We start from the raw sequence: 19,442 nt of genomic DNA, 5'->3' as shown, positions 1-19,442 counted from the left end.
TGGAATTATTTCTTAATTATATATAATCCTTCAGCTGTGTGCATTCAGCCCTTTGATAAATATAACCCAGCCATAGGGTTCTCTCTTCACTGTTTGTCTCTAGTATTTGCAAAACTGCATGTGCAACTCAAGTGTATAAATTAGGAAAAATATGGAGGAGACCTTGCTTCTACTCCAGGCCACTTCAGTATTGAAGGTCCCATTGTAAGCAGTAGAGTATTTAACAAAAAAATCCTGCTTAAAAGTATAAAAAGAGTTTCAAATCTACCCCCAGGAAAATGAAATCTCAATTTTTATGTGAATAATCCATTTCCATGGATTCCAATGCCATGATTTTTGGTCCTCTTCCTGCCCAAAAAATGAGAATATAAAGAAACAAAAGTATATCTTGAAAAATACTGGGAAAAACAAGAATAAAATAGAAAATATTTTCTTTCTCACAATAACAAAACTGGGCTGCAACCATTCAAATTAACAGGCAGTAGCTTTACGACAGTATTCAGACAAGCCTACTAAACCTTGTAGAAGCCAAATCTGGTGTGTATCTAGGATAGATGAAAGAAATTGAAGGAAGGTAGTATCATCTACACAAATTGCAGGGACTCAGGCAACCCAGAGTGGATGAATTTTTCAAGGACCTATGGAAATGACTGTTCCAACACCCTGCTCAAAGCAGGGTCACCTAGAGCAGGTTTCCCTGGACCATGACCAGTTGTCTTTTGAACATCCCTGTGGAAGGAGGTTCCACAGGTTCCCTGTTCCAGTGTTCAACCTTCCTTGCAGTAAAAAATTCCTTTCTTATGTTTAGGTAGAATTAGAGCCAGGGCCTAATCACTTGGTAGTTTGGGTTTGGAAGGTCCTTCTCTGTGGCACATCCACAGCTGAAGACACTTTGAATGGCTTTTGGTACTAATAGTACCAAAACCATGCCAAAGCCATAGTTTTCTTCATCTGCATTTGGTAGCCACAGTCTGACTGTGGAGAAGAATGGAGACTAAACCCTCTGAAAATTTTGTCAGGAAATGCAAGTCTTCTGGTGCACATTGGCACACAGGAGTTACCTGTGCATGATTTTGAAAGTGCTTCTCCAGGCATTCAGTTCAGAACAGACTGGTTTCCTCTGCATTTTGTGCTTCCCAGATTTAGTATGTGTGTGTTTAAATACAAAATGTTTCTTTCCAGGTGTCTTTGGGCAGGGAGTGGTATGTCCATACAATCTACACTGTGCGTTCCAAGGAGAACACTAACCGTGGAATCGGCAAAAGAAGCCTGGAGCACCAGTACCACTCCCTCCTCAGTGCTGGCAGCCCAGGAGCATCCACACAGAGAAGGCAGAAGAGGGGAGTTGAGCAGGCCCCAGAACTTGCAAGAGACATTGGAGCAGAGAGCAACCGAGGAACGAACATACAGCACATAGCCCTGGATCGCACCGGCAAGAAACAGGTGCCGCGAAGGGAGGTTGCACTCAATGGTGGTCTCCCCAGGGAGCTGAATAACCAAAGTGCAGGAATCAGCATAGTCACAATCATTGGTGGAGCTGCTGCCATCTTCCTTGCCATCTGCTTAATTGCAATTATTGTTTTGCTGCTAAAATGGAAACTAAATTCTGACAAGAAGGAACATACAAATGAGTCGGGCAGCAACGAACCAATGATGCTACCACATAATTACAGCAATGACAGCTCAGAGGTTTGATTCCAAGACCACAGTATTCAAGCCAGAGTTTCCAGAGTGCCTCAAAAAAACTCTTGAACTGCACATTTTTTGCAGCAGATAATGGTGACTCACAAAGAATTCACGTGTTTTTAGGTGTACTTGAAACTTGCTATCCTGAGCTCTTACTGCCGTTATCAGCAACAGAAGAAGCTGAGCTGAATCTCCCACTTTGCACGAAAGGAAATGCTGATGTCCCTATATCATGCACTAATTTTCAGCAGCAGTTCAAGGGACTGCATTGTAAGGGAGAGATTATTGTTGTGGTTTTGTATTTTCTGACATTTCAAAAGAATAAAAGAAGCTGAACAAAGGTGCTATATATATCCTGTCTGCGATAAGAGAGATCTATTTCTTCATAAACACATAATACTTGAGCGGAGGGATCCTTACTGTCTTCTACAAAATTTTGTACTGTTTCTCACAAAGAACTCAATATCTACAAATAGTTTGAAAGGTGATGGAATGCCTTAGGCATGGATTCTCCTTCCTATAAGTTTTTGACTTAATCTATACCAGTGATTTTTTTTTTATTTTTTTTTTTTTTACTTAACTGAACTTTTTCAAAAGACAGCTAGATTATACAGCATAGCATTATAAACAGTTGTATGTCACAGGATCCAATACATACTCTTTCCTGCAAATTCCTGTTCAACTATTTAATGTGAGAATTTCTTTTTATTTATGTTTATATAAAGCCAAAGAATGCAATAAATCCAGAAAAAATTTTGGTTTTCAGTGAAACTGGATGCTTATGTCCTCTTAGATTTATAATGGATCATGGAAGTGTTGTAAGGTAGATTTTATTTCTTAGTGCATGTCCACTGCTGAGAAATGCAAGCATTAGCATTTCAGTACCTAGAGAAGATGATAGATTCAAAATGCAGAGGACAAGGTTCTGCTGAACTGAGCCTAGGAATCATGATATTGAATCCAGCATAGTTAGTTGCCATACTGAATAACAAAAAGAGAAGAAAAAAATTAAAATTTGATTGAATCAAGTAGTATTTATTGCTGCATAATCATAGCACATTTTGACAAACATGCTGGGTCATTGTTGGGCATTTTTTAACAAGTGACTACTTCTGCAAGAGTAACTCTAGTTTTGTCTCAGCATTCTTGATTTAGGTAACATGGCACGTTTGGATCAGCAGTGTCCTGTGTCAGTTTTTATCCAGACACTACCTGTTCTGTCCCAGAGATGTTTTTATCCAGACAGGACCTGTTCTGTCCCTGTCAAGTCCTTGGCTATGAGAGCTATGCAACCTTCAGGAAACTGTCCCTTTTGTCCTGCTAGCATTTTATGTAAGTCCTTAAAGTCATACAAGGGTAGAATGGCCTGGGTCAGATGGGACTTCCAGGATCATCTAGGTCCAACCCCACAGCCATGGGCAGGAAGATTTCCACCACATCGGGTCACTCACAGCCCCATCCTACCTGACCTTGAACACTTCCAGGCATGAGGCATCTGAAACTTCTGTGAGCAACCTGTGCCAGTGTCTTACCACCCTCATAGTAAATTTCCTCCTAAGTACATAAACCCTCTTTCAGAATGAAGTCATTTCTCCTTGTCCTATTGCTACATGTTTAGGAAAAGTCCCTCCACAGCTCTCTTGTAAGCCTCTTTCAGGTACTGGAAGATTCTCTAAGGTCTCCCCAGAGCCTTCTCTTGACCAAGCTAAACAGCCCCAACTCTCTCAGCCTCTTCATAGGGGAGGTGCCACAGCCCTCTGAGCAGCTTTGTGGCACTCCTTTGAATGTTCTCCCTCAGGTCCATTTCCTTCCTATGCTGTAGGCCCCAGAGCTGGATGCAGCACTCCAGGCGGAGTCTCACAAGAGTAGAGGGCCAGAACCATCTCACCTTGCTGGCCCCACTGCTTTGGATGCAGCCCAGGATATGTTTGGCTTTTGGGCCTGGGAGTGCATGTTGCTGCATCATGTCCAGCCTCTTATCCACCAGCATGCCCAAATCATTCTCAGCAGGGCTGTTCCTAATCCATTCTCTGCCCAGCCTGTATTTGTCCTTGGGATTACCCTGACCCAGGTGCAGGACCTTGCACTTGGCCTAATAAGGACTTCATGAGGTTTGCTCAGGCTCACCTCTCAAGCCTGTCCAGGTTGCTCTGGATGGCATCCCTTCCCTCCAGCATGTTAACCACACCACACCACACCACAGCCGGGTGTCATCTGCAAGCTTGCTGAAGGTACACTTGATCCCACTGTCCATGAAACTGTCAAACAGCACTGGAGTCAATGGAGTTCTCAATAGAGTTAAACTTCATAAAATCTGAATTATGATGTTGAGACATTGCTAAAATGTCTCTTCCCTTCCACCACTACCATCTTGTGGTGGTGTGTACAGTCAGTCCCCAATACACTTGGCATTTGGTGTTCCAGGGCTCGTGCTGCAGAGATCACTTAGCAGAGCAGGATTCAATTTGAAAGCAGTGTTGCAGGGGTCAGGCAACACAGATAGACCTGACCTAATAATTCTGTACAGTTGTCCTGTGAGCCATAAAGACTCAGGAATCTCTACTAGCCTAGGAATATCTGTGCTGTGATTCATGGTACAGTGTGAATATGCCCACAGAGAGACTCATGCTGGTATCTCTTGCTCTGGATTTGTGTTGTTATGACTTCACTTATTTAACAGGATTCCATCAACCTTTCACAAAATGAGTCAGGTCAGAAGCTGTCCTACCTTTTCCAGGTTTTCTAAAGATTGTGATTAAACAGCTTAATTGAAGAATATTTGCAGCACCTAAAGGGTCAAACTCCATTATTAAACTCTTGCAGTCATCTTTTATTGTAATTAATCTGAGTTTTAGCCTGAAAAAATTATCCATAAGCCATGCCCAATGCTTTAGACATTTCCCCCAGGCACCTGACATCAATTTGGTCTTGTAATGAAATTTCTGGTTTTGTGATCCATGTGTTATGTGCGCGAGAAAGATCAAAGACGTAACCCATGGATCCTTTTTATATTTAGTAAGTTCACCACTAAGTTGCAAATGTACACTAAGATCAAATTTGTCTTTGTGCCTATGTGTGACATCACTATGTGAAAAGCAGAATTTCTCTCCTAGAACTTGCATGTTTGGATAATAGCAGTCAATGATTCTACAGCAGAATGGACACATGTAAATAACAGAACATTTTAATATTTATGGAATGCCTGTTTTGTATAAGCAGAGATGATCTTTTTAAAAAAATATATATAAAATACAGAAATTGTTTATCAGTAGAGCTATTTTTCTGCTTTTGAATTTTACCAGACCAAAACATCATTAAAGGTGCTTGCAGGCAAAATATTTTTTTAATTATTACTTGTTTTTGTAAAATCATATCAAAACCCATGTGTTCTACAAGCCAGATATTTAGCCCAGTAAACAACTTGATCACTACTTTGAACAGTGTCTGATTAAAACTTTGTGAAATATTTAGGTTGATGGGGATAATCAGATTAATGTTTTTGTAACAATATATAAAATAATAATGAAAAATGGTGATAACAAAGAAAAGGACAAAGCAAACACTGAAAAGTTGGACAAGCATGAGTAAGATTCCTAAGTCAGATACCAAAGTCTTTTTCCTGGGGAAAAAAATCCCAGTGTTTTCAGTAAGGCATGCTGGATTTGTCCCATTCTTAAGAAATTGGATTTTTTACAATTCGGTGAACTATAAATACGTCTGTAACAGCATGCTTGCTTTTTTTTTTTTTTTTTTTTTTTAATTAAGGCTTCAAGGTTTCAGATTTCAGCAAGGTGTTTTGGAGGCTTATTAACATTTTTCTTTTTACTTAACAAGTGGCCTTGTTTATACTAACCTGAATAAGTGCCTCGTTCCCAGTGATGTGCACAAATATTTTAATATTTATCTATCCAAGCAATAAACTGAGTATATTTTATATATATATTTAATCTATTTCCAGATTATGTATTCAATCCTCTTCCCTGGAGATGCTTATTCTGCTAGCAATAATACCATTTGTTTAACCATTTATACAATAATTACTGTGTTTAAATTTGTTATCAAGCTGTCATATTTATTTGGTACAACTTTTTGCTGATGTCTATGGCTGTGATATTTGGCATTTGTATCAGGAAAAAATAAAACTGCTTCTGTTTGGTTACTGATCTAAAGCTTGTGTATGATTATCATGCTCTGGAGAGAGGTCAGTTATGCAGTGTTAAGAAAAACTTAATTTGTCACATCAGTGGAAGAACACAAAGTTTCTATGTTTGCAGTAAATCTCACTGCTTTGTTCCTTGATTTTCTGTTCATGAAGGGTTCAGCACAGGGGTTGATTTTTAATCGTTGTGGTTGCACTCGTGGCTCAGAGAGGGATTTCTTTTTCAATTCCAGAACATCAGAAATTGCTAGGTACCTGCAGCTCCTTTGCAGGCTGGATTGCTGTGTTCCTGTGTGCTGCTGGCAGGCTTTATTTCACTCACCTCAGTGACAAGAGGAAGTGACTCTGGCAGGGAGCAGTTCCCTTGTTCCTGTAGGGCTGGTGTTCCTTCTTGTGCCAGGTCATCAGGTTTATTTTTCCCCCTATTGGCAAATCTATCCCTGATAGATGTGGACATATGCAAAGAACTATGCTGCAGAAAGAAAAAGCCACTCTGAACTTTTCCCTTTTCACCCCACTCTTTGTAAGCACTGACCTCTACTTCTGTGTGAATTTAAGCAATCACTTACCTCCTTCACTGTATTTCATGGTTAGTTACATGAGTGACACAATATACTTACCAACTTACCTCGCAATAAGGAGGGATAAGCCTGCAGGCAATGATTCCTGATTTGCTACGTGTATTTCCTTCTGCTACCTAAAGTTGCTCAGATGGATCATGCACAGCAGTTATTTAGTCTGAGCTGAGAAGCTCTACGTCATTTCTGTGAGCTCTGGGTTATGATTTCTGCCAGGACAAATCACACTGAAATAGTTTCTCTCCTGCTCCAATATAAATAGCTATGTATGATGTAAATGAATAAAGAGTCTAGTCCCAGAAGTATGGCATTTTCAATAAATCAAAGGACATTAATTTCACACTCCAAGATCTTCTGCAGCAATCAGGTCATGTCCCTGCACATCCATGATCACACTCATTTTGGCACTTAGTGGAAGAATTTTGGTATTCCTGAGGTGTTCAAGCATGTCTCAATAGGTCCTGGATTATTTTTATTTCAAAGCACAAGCACTGTCCCATATCAGCATCTCTGTGAGTCAGAGGTTTTTAATGCATCCTCACTGTCTTTTGAAAGAATGACTCAGCTCTTACCCTGAAGGAATTCAGCTCATGTCACGGAGTACTTGAGCTTTGAAAGCTGTTCAGTAAATTAGTCTTGAGGTTGCCTTTATGATTTTGGGGGCTTTATTATTTACTTCAAGAGGTAATTCACCAGAATTTACCTTGCACCACTTTGCTTTGGTAAGTAACCACTGACTTCCACTGAAACTGAGGCAAACAACTAGAAGATTCTTAAATTATACATCTTGTTTTATTTCCTGGACAATATTCCAGCATGTGCTGGATTCCTCCTAACACCTGTTACCTGCAGTTTCATGATACAAGTTTTCCTGAATGTAAGTTTACATGCAGAGCATAAATCTGTAGCTTTCCAAGTAAAAGTGCTTGGGTTAAACCAGTGCAACTGGAAGATCACATGTAACAGTTGTCATCTCAAGCATCTTTTTGATCACTTCTATAGCAAAACTTCTTACTCAGCATGTAGGGCAAGAGGAGGCAGTCTAGATAAGTGTGTGTTCTACCACCTCTTTGATAATATATTACTCTCTACTTTTCTCCCACTTTCATTCCCTCCCCCTCCTAAAAAAAAAACAAAAAAAGCATACAATGGAATTAATGACATAGCAAATGGCAAACAGGATGATAAAAGGTAAGGAATCTCCTTCACCATAAGGAGAGATTAAATAGATAAAACCCTATTCTACTCTTCAGCCTTGGAGAGAATTACCCAAGGGAGAGCATGATAGGGGTGCATTAAATCTTGAAAGTTAGAGAGACTGTGAGTAGAGAGCAATGATTCACTGTTTCTTGTTATAATTTTAGAGAGGTTCCAGACAATAAAATTTGCTGGCTACAAGAATGAAAGTAGTCAATACCTAACCATACAACCTAAAATTAAACTTGCAGGACTCATTACTGAAGAGAAAAAAAAAATAAAAAAAATAGAAATTCATGGCAGATAATTCAATTGCAATCAGCTCTTTTGTATCAACAGCTGGTTCAGAAAGCCTGGACTAGGGAAAGCCAGTAGGATTCAGGATAAGGATCAAGCTATTCATCTTCTCTTTCCTTTCTGTTCCCTACAACTCCACTCCTGGGCACTGCCAGAGGCAGACAAGGTACTCTAAGGCCCTAACAGTTGTACAAAGAGCCACCAGCCCCAGACTTGGAAATGATAATTTAAAGTCCAAATACTATTATGCCTTACTGATTTTGTTATTCTTGGAGTAAAAGAGGAATGAAAGTTTTCATTTTTCAGCACCCTAGGCCTCCAACAGCTGGTTTACCTGCACCTCACATCTGCCTAAACCTCCTGCTGAGGAAGGCTTGAAGTGGTAGCAGGATCCAATAGTGTTTTCCTGGTGCATAACTTGTGAAGGCATATGATCTGGGCAGAATGAGGTAAAGCATCTGGAGTGAGGAACTTGGGGGCCAAGGTAAAAGATACTGTTGATGATTTTATTTATCTTATAAACATGCTCCATTTCTTCTCTGCTGTTTGTACCGAAAGGTTAAAATAATATTTCTTGGGCTCTCAAGCATCCCTTTTACTGATGTATTTTTTTTCTTATGTTTCTAATGGCACCAGAATGATCATGGCAAGAAAGAAGTACAAATACCTGATTCTTTAAAAGTACTAGCTCATGGGAATGTGGCTGGGCTGTGCTTCCATTTCTTGGCAAGGCACCTGGATTTCAGTGCAGCAAGCTGCAATATGTCCCACAGGGACGGGTCCCCAGTATTGGCAAGCCTGTGAAACTAAGGGAGGAGTATGATCTGGCTAATTCTTCAGAATAAAATTCTTCTAATTCTTCCTCTGACTTTGAGGAAAAAATGATGTTAATGTATCAGGAGGCTGGCTTCATAGGTGTCATCCAATGCCCACATGTCATGACACAGCTGTGCCACTGACCACTTCATCAGTGGTGTGCCTTCTGCAGTATTCTGGAACGGGATCCCTGGCCTCCTGTTGACAGGATTTTGAAACACTCTCTCCCAGTAGGAGGGAAGGAAAGGGAAGTTTTGGATCCACCCTCAAAGAGCTGGAGAGACTTGTAATGGTTTTATGGACATAAGCAGCTGCCTGTGCAGCACACACACGGCAACTCTCATCTGCCCAGGATTTAGCAGAGGTGCCACATGATGCCCTTAATATCCCAGGCAACCCTAATGCATCAGGGTGTGCAGTACAGCACAGGGACTCTGAGGGCTCCTTTGCACCCCAGGAGACTTCTTCCATCACAGATTGTAACGTCAAACACAACATTGCCATGCTGCACAGATGTGCTCATGTATGTCACGTCTTCCAGGACATCAGTGGCAAAAGGCTTAGCAGAGCATGTTCACTTCACCTGAACTCCTCTCAGATCCGAACTCAGATGAACCTTAGTAGCAAGGTCCAAAAAGCCCCTTTATAGACAGTATCATATCAGTCACAGACACCTAAGATTTTCTGAACACAAGTAAAACAGAGAAATGCAATTCTTACTGCTGATTAAGGGTCTACATACTGTGCTTGGTTATGGGAAAAGCTGGATTATGGGAAACACAGTGGTTCTCAGCACAGAATGCTGTACCCTGAGACCTAACCCAGCTGCACGAAGTAACCCAGAGGGGTGCATTCCTAAAGCTGTTTTGGTGCTAACTTAATTGTTATTAACTTATTATTTGAGGATGGCTCCTCAAAAAAGATGAGCATCAGAGGCAGAACCCAATCCTTCCTTTTATGTAGCCAGACTACATGTGAGCAACTCAATACCTGCTTTCTCTAGCTGAGGGGTTTTTCTTGAGCTAGTTGGGTATTTAAATTTTCTGAGAAGTTCACATTCTGTTATCAGACATTAGAATGAAAATGTTTGTGTGCATACCTCCTGCAACAGTTGGGGCACTCATTTATTACTCTTCCTTCAGCTGTGGTGATTCCTCTACCCTCAGAACAGGACCACCCATAAGAGCTTCTGTCCAAGCTATTTGACTTGGTACGCTGCTGCTTGGATTTTCCTTTCCAATCTGGCTCTCAAAATGAAGGTGCCAGGGAAATATTTCTGCCCCAGGAAACTGATCCAGTTTCCTCAGGAGCTGCATTTGACATCTGTAACATCACTCTGAATGATAAATGTGAGGCCAGCAATTCCAAAAAATTCTTGTAGCATTTTGGCATTGCCTGTACTTCACATCTGCCAGCTGTGGTAATATACATTTCCCCAGTCCTCTCAAGAAGTGCTGGGGAGTTCTATTCTCTAGCAAAATGTTTGTTTTCAAAGCATGATTGCAACATCCATACATGAGCACACAAACACACACAGACACACAATACATTTTTATTAATATATAAATTTTTATATATTTTATAATGCATTCTAAACATACATGTACAACATAGAGTAGTATCTGTGCATTTTATATAGTTTGTAATAAGTACTGATTTATATAAATTGTAGATATTTTATGAGTATGTATGTATTTTTGTATTCTTAATGCAAAAATTTTTATTTATATGTAATTTCACAGATAAGATCACAAAGATGAAGTGTTACAAAGTGAGAAGCAGAATTCAGGGTGGGTGTGTTTGACTGGAAGAAATCGCAGCAGCTAGACCCACAGTCAAAGCCTGAGAATGCACCTCCTAGAGCCTTGGGGTCAGGGAGACTGATTTGATACACTCTCCTGGAGTCCAAAATAAGTAAACAGGTGGTATTCTGGGCTGTCTCCCTGATGGGGACCAGCAGTTGTAGCTGAGACCAGCAGCTGCAATCTATACCCCCAGCTTTTGAGTTTCTCAGTCCTGCCCTGTTACAGGATACCAATGAGGAGCACAGCCATTCCTTCAAAATACCTCGAGTTTGAAGATCAGCAAGGAAATGCATTAGGAAAAAGAGAAGTTAAATTAGTTTTCCAAAGTCCATGCTTCCTCTATTTACTTTATGTCAAGATGCTGCAGCGCCAGAATTTCCGCATCCCAAAAACCAGCAATGTGGGGCAGGAAACCTGTAAGGCATGGCAACAGCTTCTCCTTGTGTCCCTCTCCTGAGCTGTGAACTCTGGGCTCCCCTTCTGCCCCTGCTGTGAGCAGGTTTTGGCCTCCTGTCAGCAGAGTGGCCTGGAAGTGCTCCCCAGGAGGGGGAATGCAGCAGGCTCCCCCAGTCAGCACGTGTCTCCAGCGGTCCATGGCAGGGGATGCTGCCAGCCTCTGGGCCACCTGAGACCTCTCTCCCTGCTCCCCAGACATTCTAAGGGAGTCTTTTTCATCTGGTGAAGGGATGAAGTTAAAAGCCAATCAACTGCCCAGGGAATGAGGGCGTTTGGCTGCTAAACAAAGAAGGGCTGTCTGCTGGCAGACGCCGTCCAAGATTTCTCAAAGGGGCAACAAAAGTGCTGCTTTATTCCCACGGGATGTGAACCTTAACTCCTTGGTGGCTCCTGGCACCCCCAGCTGGGGCAAGAAAGGTCGCTTTGGTCCTGCTCAGACCAGCCCTCACCACCCCTCTGGAGTAGTGTGATTCTCATTAAAGGAGCTGTGGCAATTAGTCGTAGAAGAGAGTGAAAAGAGAGCTCAAGAAGAGGAGCTTCCTACCTGGTGAGTGACCAACAGTGGCTGTAAATGGGGCTTTTTCTGCTGCTGCCACTCAGGGCATGGAGAACCTGTTGCTTCTCATAGGTTGGAGGGTCAGAGAAGAGAGCTAAATCTGTGCTTTAAAGAAAAGCAGGCAGGCCAAGAGGGTGCCCCTGCAGACTAAAAAACACCTGCTTGTGGTAAGAGTTGCACAAAGCCTGATTAAATATTCAGAAAGGTCTTAATTTAAGGACTTGAGAACACATGGTTCTGTAATTTCTGATTCATTTCTTTTGGGTTTTTGCTTCATAAGTTTTTGGAAAATGTAAATTAATTCTCCTTTTTGCTCGGTGCTATCTCCCACTTTATCTGCACTTTAAAGGGAATCTGTCAGGGCTACTTTTATCTTCCTTATATGGTTCTTGATTAACTGGTCATACTGTGTGAGTTTTATCACTGAAAAAACAAAGCCAAACAAAACCCCAAACAAATAAAAGAACAACCCAGAAAAAAATTGCACTCCTGCATTTTGCAATTTTTATAAAAATATTACGGTAGTAAACTGACCAGGCATTTTCCAAAGCCCAGTAAAATCAGCCCTTATGGCACCAGTGAATCACACAGCTAAAATGAGGAACATAAATAGCCTTCAGTATCAATACAAGCCTTAACAGCAGATATTTATCAAATTAGGTGTGGTCTGGGTTTAGCTGTCTTCTTTCTCCTGTATCCTTTTTCCCTTTACTGTAGCTCCTTCTTTCATTTCCGTTTCTGCACTTACTTGCTGGATGAAAATGTTGAGCACATGCCACCTTCTGTTCTTTTCAGCCATTGCAGAGTGTCCCAAAGAAAATGTATAACCCCTGGAAACTTGTGTAAAATGTGCACATCTGTGCACAGCTCCTGGCAGGCACACACGCACGGTCATGTAAACCTACAGAGGTACACATCTCTGAAATCTCTCTGAGCTATCTACATCTCTTTACTCACAGGCTTTTCTTTACTTACAAGGTTTTCATTCCAGCTGTTAGAATAAATGTTAATTATTGTTTAATTTATTTATCTGCCCTCACTAAGGATTTTCAAGGAAACCAGAAATTAGGCCGATTCTGACCATTGTTGCTGGAAGCAAAGGGAGATGAAGAAAGTAAAACTTCATCCAGTCTCTCTTTAATGACTGCACTGAATGAAGATCTCTATTTGCTTTTTTAAATTCTTAACTTTATCACCTTTATCGCCAGGTATACACCCACATGTACACATTTCCCTTCTGAACTGCTCTGGGAAAATCTCCCTCCTCTCTTTTCACTGATGCAGGAATGCTGAAGATCTTCTGCTAGGGCAGATCCCGGGTGTCCTCACTTGCACACCACAACAACAAAAACAGTGGTGTGGGGAGAAGGAAACACAGTTCCAGCCCCACAATTGTGCTTTTGTTCTTGACTTTTAACACGCATTTTTGTATGGCTGATAATTTCTTTAAAAAACACCAAAAAACAATAACAACAAAAAATGAAACTAAACAAATTTAAAAAATAAAACAAACAAACAAAAAAAACCACAAGGGAATTTCTTATGTCACAACTCTTACAAGTTTATCCCAGTATCTTAGTCTTCTGTTATTCCAAATACAGCTCAGCTTTATGGGTGTGAGCAGATTCCTCTGCACAGATTTTTCTACCCATGTTTCCTCTATTGCCATTGGAGGCATCTCCGTAACTAAAGATAAACTTGGACTGTGACAAGGCCAGACTGACTCTCCAAACCCCAAGGTATGAGAAATGCTTTATTTTTTTTCTTCTAACCAGTAACAAAGAAAAAGCTTCTTTCTAAGCAGCTAGGGCTGTGTTCTGAGGCCCTGGATTCCTTTCACCCTGGACTCTGCAGTGGAAAAGCAGGAGGTAGTTCTGTGTTAGGTGACAGAGGAGAAGAGCAGCCCCTGTGGGTGAGGGCAGGGGGATGCACAAAACCATACAAATGGTGTTTGTGGGTCACCTTTGCAGGCAGATTGGGAGGTACTCTGTACCTCTCTCAAGGCTGCAGAAAAGGGAGGAATGTCATTTTGCTTTATCTAAGTTTGCACGAGGAGTGCATAGCTGCATTCTTTTGTACCTACCTTATACCTATTATCTTGCTTTTATATGGTGTTGCATTGCTCCATGAAAGTGGATCCTGCCTGTCTGACTCCTTAGAGAGGGCACTTTAAGATATCTCAGTTACAGATAGTGTTATTTATTTTTTAAGAGTATGGTAAATATAATTAACAGAGTCTTTACTTCTACTGTAACTCCCACATCAGAAGAGCTATTTGCAGACTGTAAAAAGGAATGAGTAGTAAAATAAATATCCTCAGATAGTATATTTTTTCTCTGTTTTCTTAGCCTCAGAGATACATGTTATGACAGAGAAGCCAAAGACTCTCTCTGCCTATTCCTCTTTGCCAGAAAGGTGTTAGCATTCCTAAACAGCTGGTCTTTTATCACAGTACCTTAAGGCACTTTAATTCCTATTAGAAGTGAAGTTAGTCCACTGCCTACTGTGAAATAGAGGCATCTTAATGATGGTTTAAAGTAATCTTTTACCCTCCCTTCTAGTTGTAAGTGGAATTTAGCTGGAACAGAGAACAGAGGCCCCACATTTTCAAGGCATCTGTGTTCCCAGATAAGCTCTTGATTCTCAGGGAGTAGAAAGAGTTGTTGCAGTAAATCAGAAACTCCATAAAGCATGCAGTGGAGTCCAACTTCTGAGTGCACTAATCACCCCAGAAAGGACTGAAATAAGATAAACCTTGTACTTGTCAGTATACTGCAGTGGTCAGCACAAACCTCTTAATCTTGCCTTGAATGGTTTAATGCCATGAGGTTGATGCACCTGATGTAGAGCAAGGTGGTCATGACTGGCCCTGAACTGTGTTGCCTACTGAGAGCACTGACTTTATGAAAAGCCCTGATAATTTGATTTGAACTGCACTGCTTTTGCTGTTTTTGTTTTGTTTTGTTTTTATTTTTTTTGCAAAATGATAGATCAAGCAAGCTGGATAAAACCTGGAATTCCTGGACTTGTACCTAGACAAAGTGGTTTTGGAGACAAGTGAGTAAAGATTGTGATGCCAGTGGGTTCCCTGGGACTTGTTTGGGGAGTATTGTTCTGTTTTCTCTTTTTATTTTCTTTTTTTTTTTCTTTTTTTTTCTTTTTTGTGCATACAAGTGTTTAACATTTGCATACAAGTGTTATATTTGCATATAAATTTTTTTTGCATTAAGTGTTTAATCCTGGAATGAACCAGGATGGAATCCCCCCTTTTCAGTAACCCAAATTTCTTTTTAAAACCCACTTAGCTGTGTTGACTGTCACAGGGCTCAGATCCACAGCTCACGTGTGAGCATCCTGGGCTGTGGAGAACCACCTGAGGACATGGTAATCTGGAGCTGGTTCCCTGCTACTCCACGTACCAGCCTGGGAGGTGGAAACCTGGGGTCTCAGAAAGCAGGGCTGGCAATAACGCAGTCCTCCACAAAAGCTGCTGCACGGTGCAGAGCACAGCTGCCCACTGGATGGCACCAGGACTCCGTGTGTGTGTGCACATTCCCCTCCAGCCTCCCTGAGCCATCCCATCCATCCCTGGGATGCTTTGCAAACAGGCACAGCAAGACTCTGGAAGCGAGATGATGGTGGAAAATTAGAGGTGTGAAAGCTGTGCATGATGCTGCCACGGATAATATTTTTAAAGGAGCAAATGATATTTTATGGTGTGCAACCAAGATGGGAATGCTCTGCAGAGTACTTTATGTTCCTATCCATACAAGCTGCTATTTCCAAATAATCACGTGGAGAATAATCACAGGTGGGGAATGCACTTCTCTAACCATAGGATAGAAAGAAAAGTGTTATTTTTTTTTTTAACTATATTTTTACAAATCTTCATTCTTGATGCTTCAGGCTACAGTAACAGCAGTATATAAATGCTGCAAGCCGTGCAGATTGTGGCTGCAAGATTCTGTGTCCTAAAGTATATTGACATCCTGCATGTGAGCCAGGTCAGAGGCATTAATGCTGCCACTGTGAGTCAACACTTTTTGATCCTTCAGTGGAGAATGCATGCAGCAAACTTGTGGCAGATATTTATAGAATAATCTACAAGTTAATACTCTTCTCCACAGCCACTGGAGCTGGGCTTGCTGCCTAAATGTACATCTGCAGTGTAGTTACTGAAGCCAGGAAGCTTTACAGAAGTCATCAAAGAAAAGGGAGCTGTTTGGAAATTTAGGGATCCATTACCTTATGTTGTAATTCTTAATGGTCTCTGATGACTGCATCTTTATTTATGTATCACTGCTCAGGCAGAAGTGTAAAAGCCCGGGAAACAGGATTCAGCCCCAGATATAGAGAAACTGCTGCTGGTGATTTTTGCTCACACCAGCTACTTTGAATAAATTAACTCTACCCCTGCCAAAACTAGCACAAGGTAGAGAGACATGTAGTCACATATTAGCAAGAGCAGATCCATGTGCCTGCTAAGATGTGTTGACTAAATACACAAAAATATCCTTTTTGTTCACATTTTTTAAAGATTCACCCTTTTTTCTGAAGGTACAATGCAATGTCAACTGTATAGTCTGGGCAGGGTGAGTCTGGCCCAAGTACCATCAGCAGGGCTTTGGGGATGTCCAGCCAGTCCCCTTTTGAAGGCATCAGTATTCCCCTCTGCATCTGAGCCACTGAGAGGACAGCTGAGTAGAATTATTTTGCATTATTTTCTTGTAAAACTGGGTTTGTGAGGGAAGATTCCTCCTATGAATGCCATGTCCAGGCAGAGGTACTTGTGCCTCACAGGACAAAGAGGCACGTTGTACATCCAAAGAGCTGCCTAAAAAGCAGTGTCACCAAGAGCCAGAGCGCCGTGGCTAAATTTCTGAGAAAGAAGAGATCAACATACATTACCTGAACAGCTGTCCCACTGAGCTGCTACAAAAGTCATCCAGACTTGTCCCCTCTCCGCCAGGAGAGCAGATGCCAGGCCTGCCGCTTGGGGAGGTGCTGCAGCTCCTGACACTGAAAGTAGTTTCTCCTTTACGATGAAAACAAAATTCTCCTGACCCTTATATCCTGTCCCCTTTCCTCCTTTCTCGTTGTTTTTCATCCTTGAGCATTAAAACCAAGGGATCAAAAAAGTAGGGCAGCTTCCCATCAGCCAGTGGAGCTGGTCTGAACTTGCTTGGGTGTGATGGAGGTGGGAGCTGAGCCCTTTCCCATCTAGGGAGAGGAGATCTCCTTTCTGGTGTCCCTCGGAGTTACTGGGTGACGTGGATGCTTTAGATTTAATTTGCAGATCAGGACAGGGCAGGCTGCCAGAAGCAGATAGGCACGAGGCTAGCTGTGGTTGTACAGGGTATGGGATTTCTTTTCTCTTTTGCTGTGCCTGTAAAACTTTTTTTCTGGTAAAACTGTGCAATTGTCTGAAATCTTAGAGTGTCTTTATGCAGCAAGTTAGGAAATCCTAGGAATGAGGGTCAGTTATAAATTACTTCTTTAATTTTTTCCTGCAAAAGACTGGTTTTACTTGATTTCACAACATGCCTCCAAATCCACAGAACTGGATATGTAACTTTTGTCCTTACTCTTCTCAGCTAGTTAAAATTTTTGCTTTTTCCACTGATGTGTTCAAGATGCCTTTTGTTTCTTGAGACTTATTCTTACCTTTAGAATAAAAGATCTCCCTGGAGAGACAATTGTGCTCATTATAGTCCAGAGGAATGGAGAAGTTGGGAAAGATCAAATTATTTTAAACATATTAATTTTTCTAGGTAGTTTGTATTTGTTACAGTTGGTAATATGGAAGAATTTGGGTTCCTTTGGGGTTTATCATGAAATTGAAAGAAAAAAAAGAAAACAACAAAGGATAGATTTGAGAACAAGCCTCTAGGCAGAGTATCAGGATGTTTGAGTACAAAGGCAGTACTTCAAATATTCTGTACTGTTTAGGCTGAATTATTTTATTCCTCATTTCCAGCAGCTCTGTGCTTTCACCTGGGGTGAGAGAGTCACTTGCATGCTCAGTTTGTCTCCTGTCCTCCTGACCAGTTCAATGGCTTCTTAAAGGTGCCAAAAGCACTGAGATTCTGAAAAACATGGTTTACCAAAAACCAGGATGCATTATTACAATATGGTGAAATATTATGTCAGTGATGTTATGCAATTATTGCTTGAACTAAAAGAATCCCTTAGTCTTACATACATTACTTTTGCAACATAATAATTCTAGAGAAGTAGTGCTGGTTTCGTGTATTTTTAAAAAAATCCTTAACTCTATTTTTTCAATGTGACATTCAGAAAATCACAGAATTTAGAGAATGAGAGAGAAGGGAGGGAGAGACCCACAAGAAAAAAAACTAAGCCTGGTTACTTAATCTCCCTGAAATCAGGACTCCTCAGTGAGAGCAGAAAAGGCCAGAGAAATATTTGTTTTCCTTCTTTAAGTACATTATTTTCTTTTTCAGTAGATACACTTAGAAGCACTAAATGCAGAACTTTTAAAGTATTTTTTTAATGTCAAAAGCAGACATAGCCTTTTCATTTCATTACATCAATTATGGTCAAAAAAAAAAACAAACAAAAAACCAACATGGTTTTAATTTACAATTCAAATTTATATTGACACTAAGGAGAAGCTATCCTGCTGTTAAGAGGAACTTTTCCAATTAGACCCACACTTCATGGTCTGCTGTTGAAAAAAGGATTTCAAAATCTAATTTTCTGAAATGTCAGAAGTGAAGTATTGCCTTTTGTGTTTGTCACAACTCCCTGTAACTCGGCAGAGAGGATGTCACTGCAGTGCTTATTTGTGAAATGGGCTTTGTGAAGCTGTCCTTTGTACCCTTCTGCCAGGCAGAGGTGAAAGAGTGCAGGACGAAAGTGAAAGGAGAGTTTGGTCTCGTTAGTATTTAGGCTGATTAAGGAGAAAAAGGCTTTGGGAAGTTCTTCAAGCCAAAGAACAAAAACTACTGCTGGTGCTCAAAACACTGTGAAATCCCACCAAGTTCAAACGAAGGTACTGAAAGGAGAGACATCATAGAGTCAAAATAAAGCAGTTCTGTCTCCCCAGGTTTGGGGTTCACACACACATCAATCCCAGGCTGTGCTTTCCACAGTCCACACTGGACTGTGGCCAGCTGAAGGATCAATAGGTGAAAAGTGGCTGATGAGTAAACAACAAAGGACTTTGCCTTTAGGAAAAGAACAGGCATATGGGTTATTTTAAAGGGAGTTTTCTGACATCTCTCTCATGCATGTGCTGGAGACCTTCAACCAAGATTTTGTTTTGTTCTATTTTATTTTATTTTATTTTATTTTATTTTGCTTCATTTTGTTTTATTTTAGCTTGACTTTGGACTGGAATGTTTTACATTATGCTACAAATCACACTGTGAAGAATCTGTGATAGTAGAGAGCTGGTGCAATGGTTATTTTATACCAACCCAGAGACAGAAAAATTAAGCATAAGGAATTTTAATTCTCATTATATAAGTGGTTATGCATAAGCTTTCTCTTTTATGTTTGTGAGATACAGTGAGAAAAATTTCTATTTAGTTGAAGTCACTGGTTTACATTTTGGTGAAAAAAAATACCTTTTTTAACAGTCAGAACACCTCCTTAAATTCAAGTATAAAATAGTTATGCAGCACATTGCTATGGACAGCAGTTGTGTATTCACATATATCTATTCACACTTAAAGAAGCAAAAGTGTGCAAATCCAATTAAAGATAAGTAAAACCAAAATAACAGCTTTTCCAAGGTCCCCTATAGAAAGTGATCTGTGAAAATGTCTAGCTGTGAGTTCATACATGGTTATTTGTATAGCTGTGCAAACAGACCTCGGCCCCTGACAAACAAGCTGGCCTGGACAATGGAAATCCCATCTCCTCCC

The 19,442-nt window shown here is 40.8% G+C and overlaps 2 protein-coding genes across 2 annotated transcripts in view; both read left to right on the top strand.

Moving 5' to 3' along the window:
- Positions 1 to 5,855, top strand: part of FREM2 (FRAS1 related extracellular matrix 2) — a 124,606-nt gene extending 118,751 nt beyond the window's left edge. Inside the window, exon 24 of the mRNA XM_015644459.3 lies at positions 1,183 to 5,855. Coding sequence (XP_015499945.1) covers positions 1,183 to 1,695 — 513 coding nt within the window. The 3' untranslated portion in view covers positions 1,696 to 5,855. The remainder of the gene's footprint in view (positions 1 to 1,182) is intronic.
- Positions 5,856 to 13,155: 7,300 nt separating this feature from the next.
- The window catches only part of LOC107210755 (complement C4-like), a 48,698-nt gene continuing 42,411 nt past the window's right edge, over positions 13,156 to 19,442 (top strand). The window contains exons 1-2 of the mRNA XM_033515040.1: positions 13,156 to 13,289; positions 14,541 to 14,607. The gene's annotated coding sequence lies outside the window, so the exon portion shown is untranslated. The remainder of the gene's footprint in view (positions 13,290 to 14,540; positions 14,608 to 19,442) is intronic.

This window comes from Parus major, chromosome 1, assembly GCF_001522545.3.
Source record: "Parus major isolate Abel chromosome 1, Parus_major1.1, whole genome shotgun sequence".
Taxonomy (NCBI): Eukaryota; Metazoa; Chordata; class Aves; order Passeriformes; family Paridae; genus Parus; species Parus major.
Note: the sequence above shows the minus strand (reverse complement) of the source record. Positions and strands in the feature narration are given on the sequence as shown.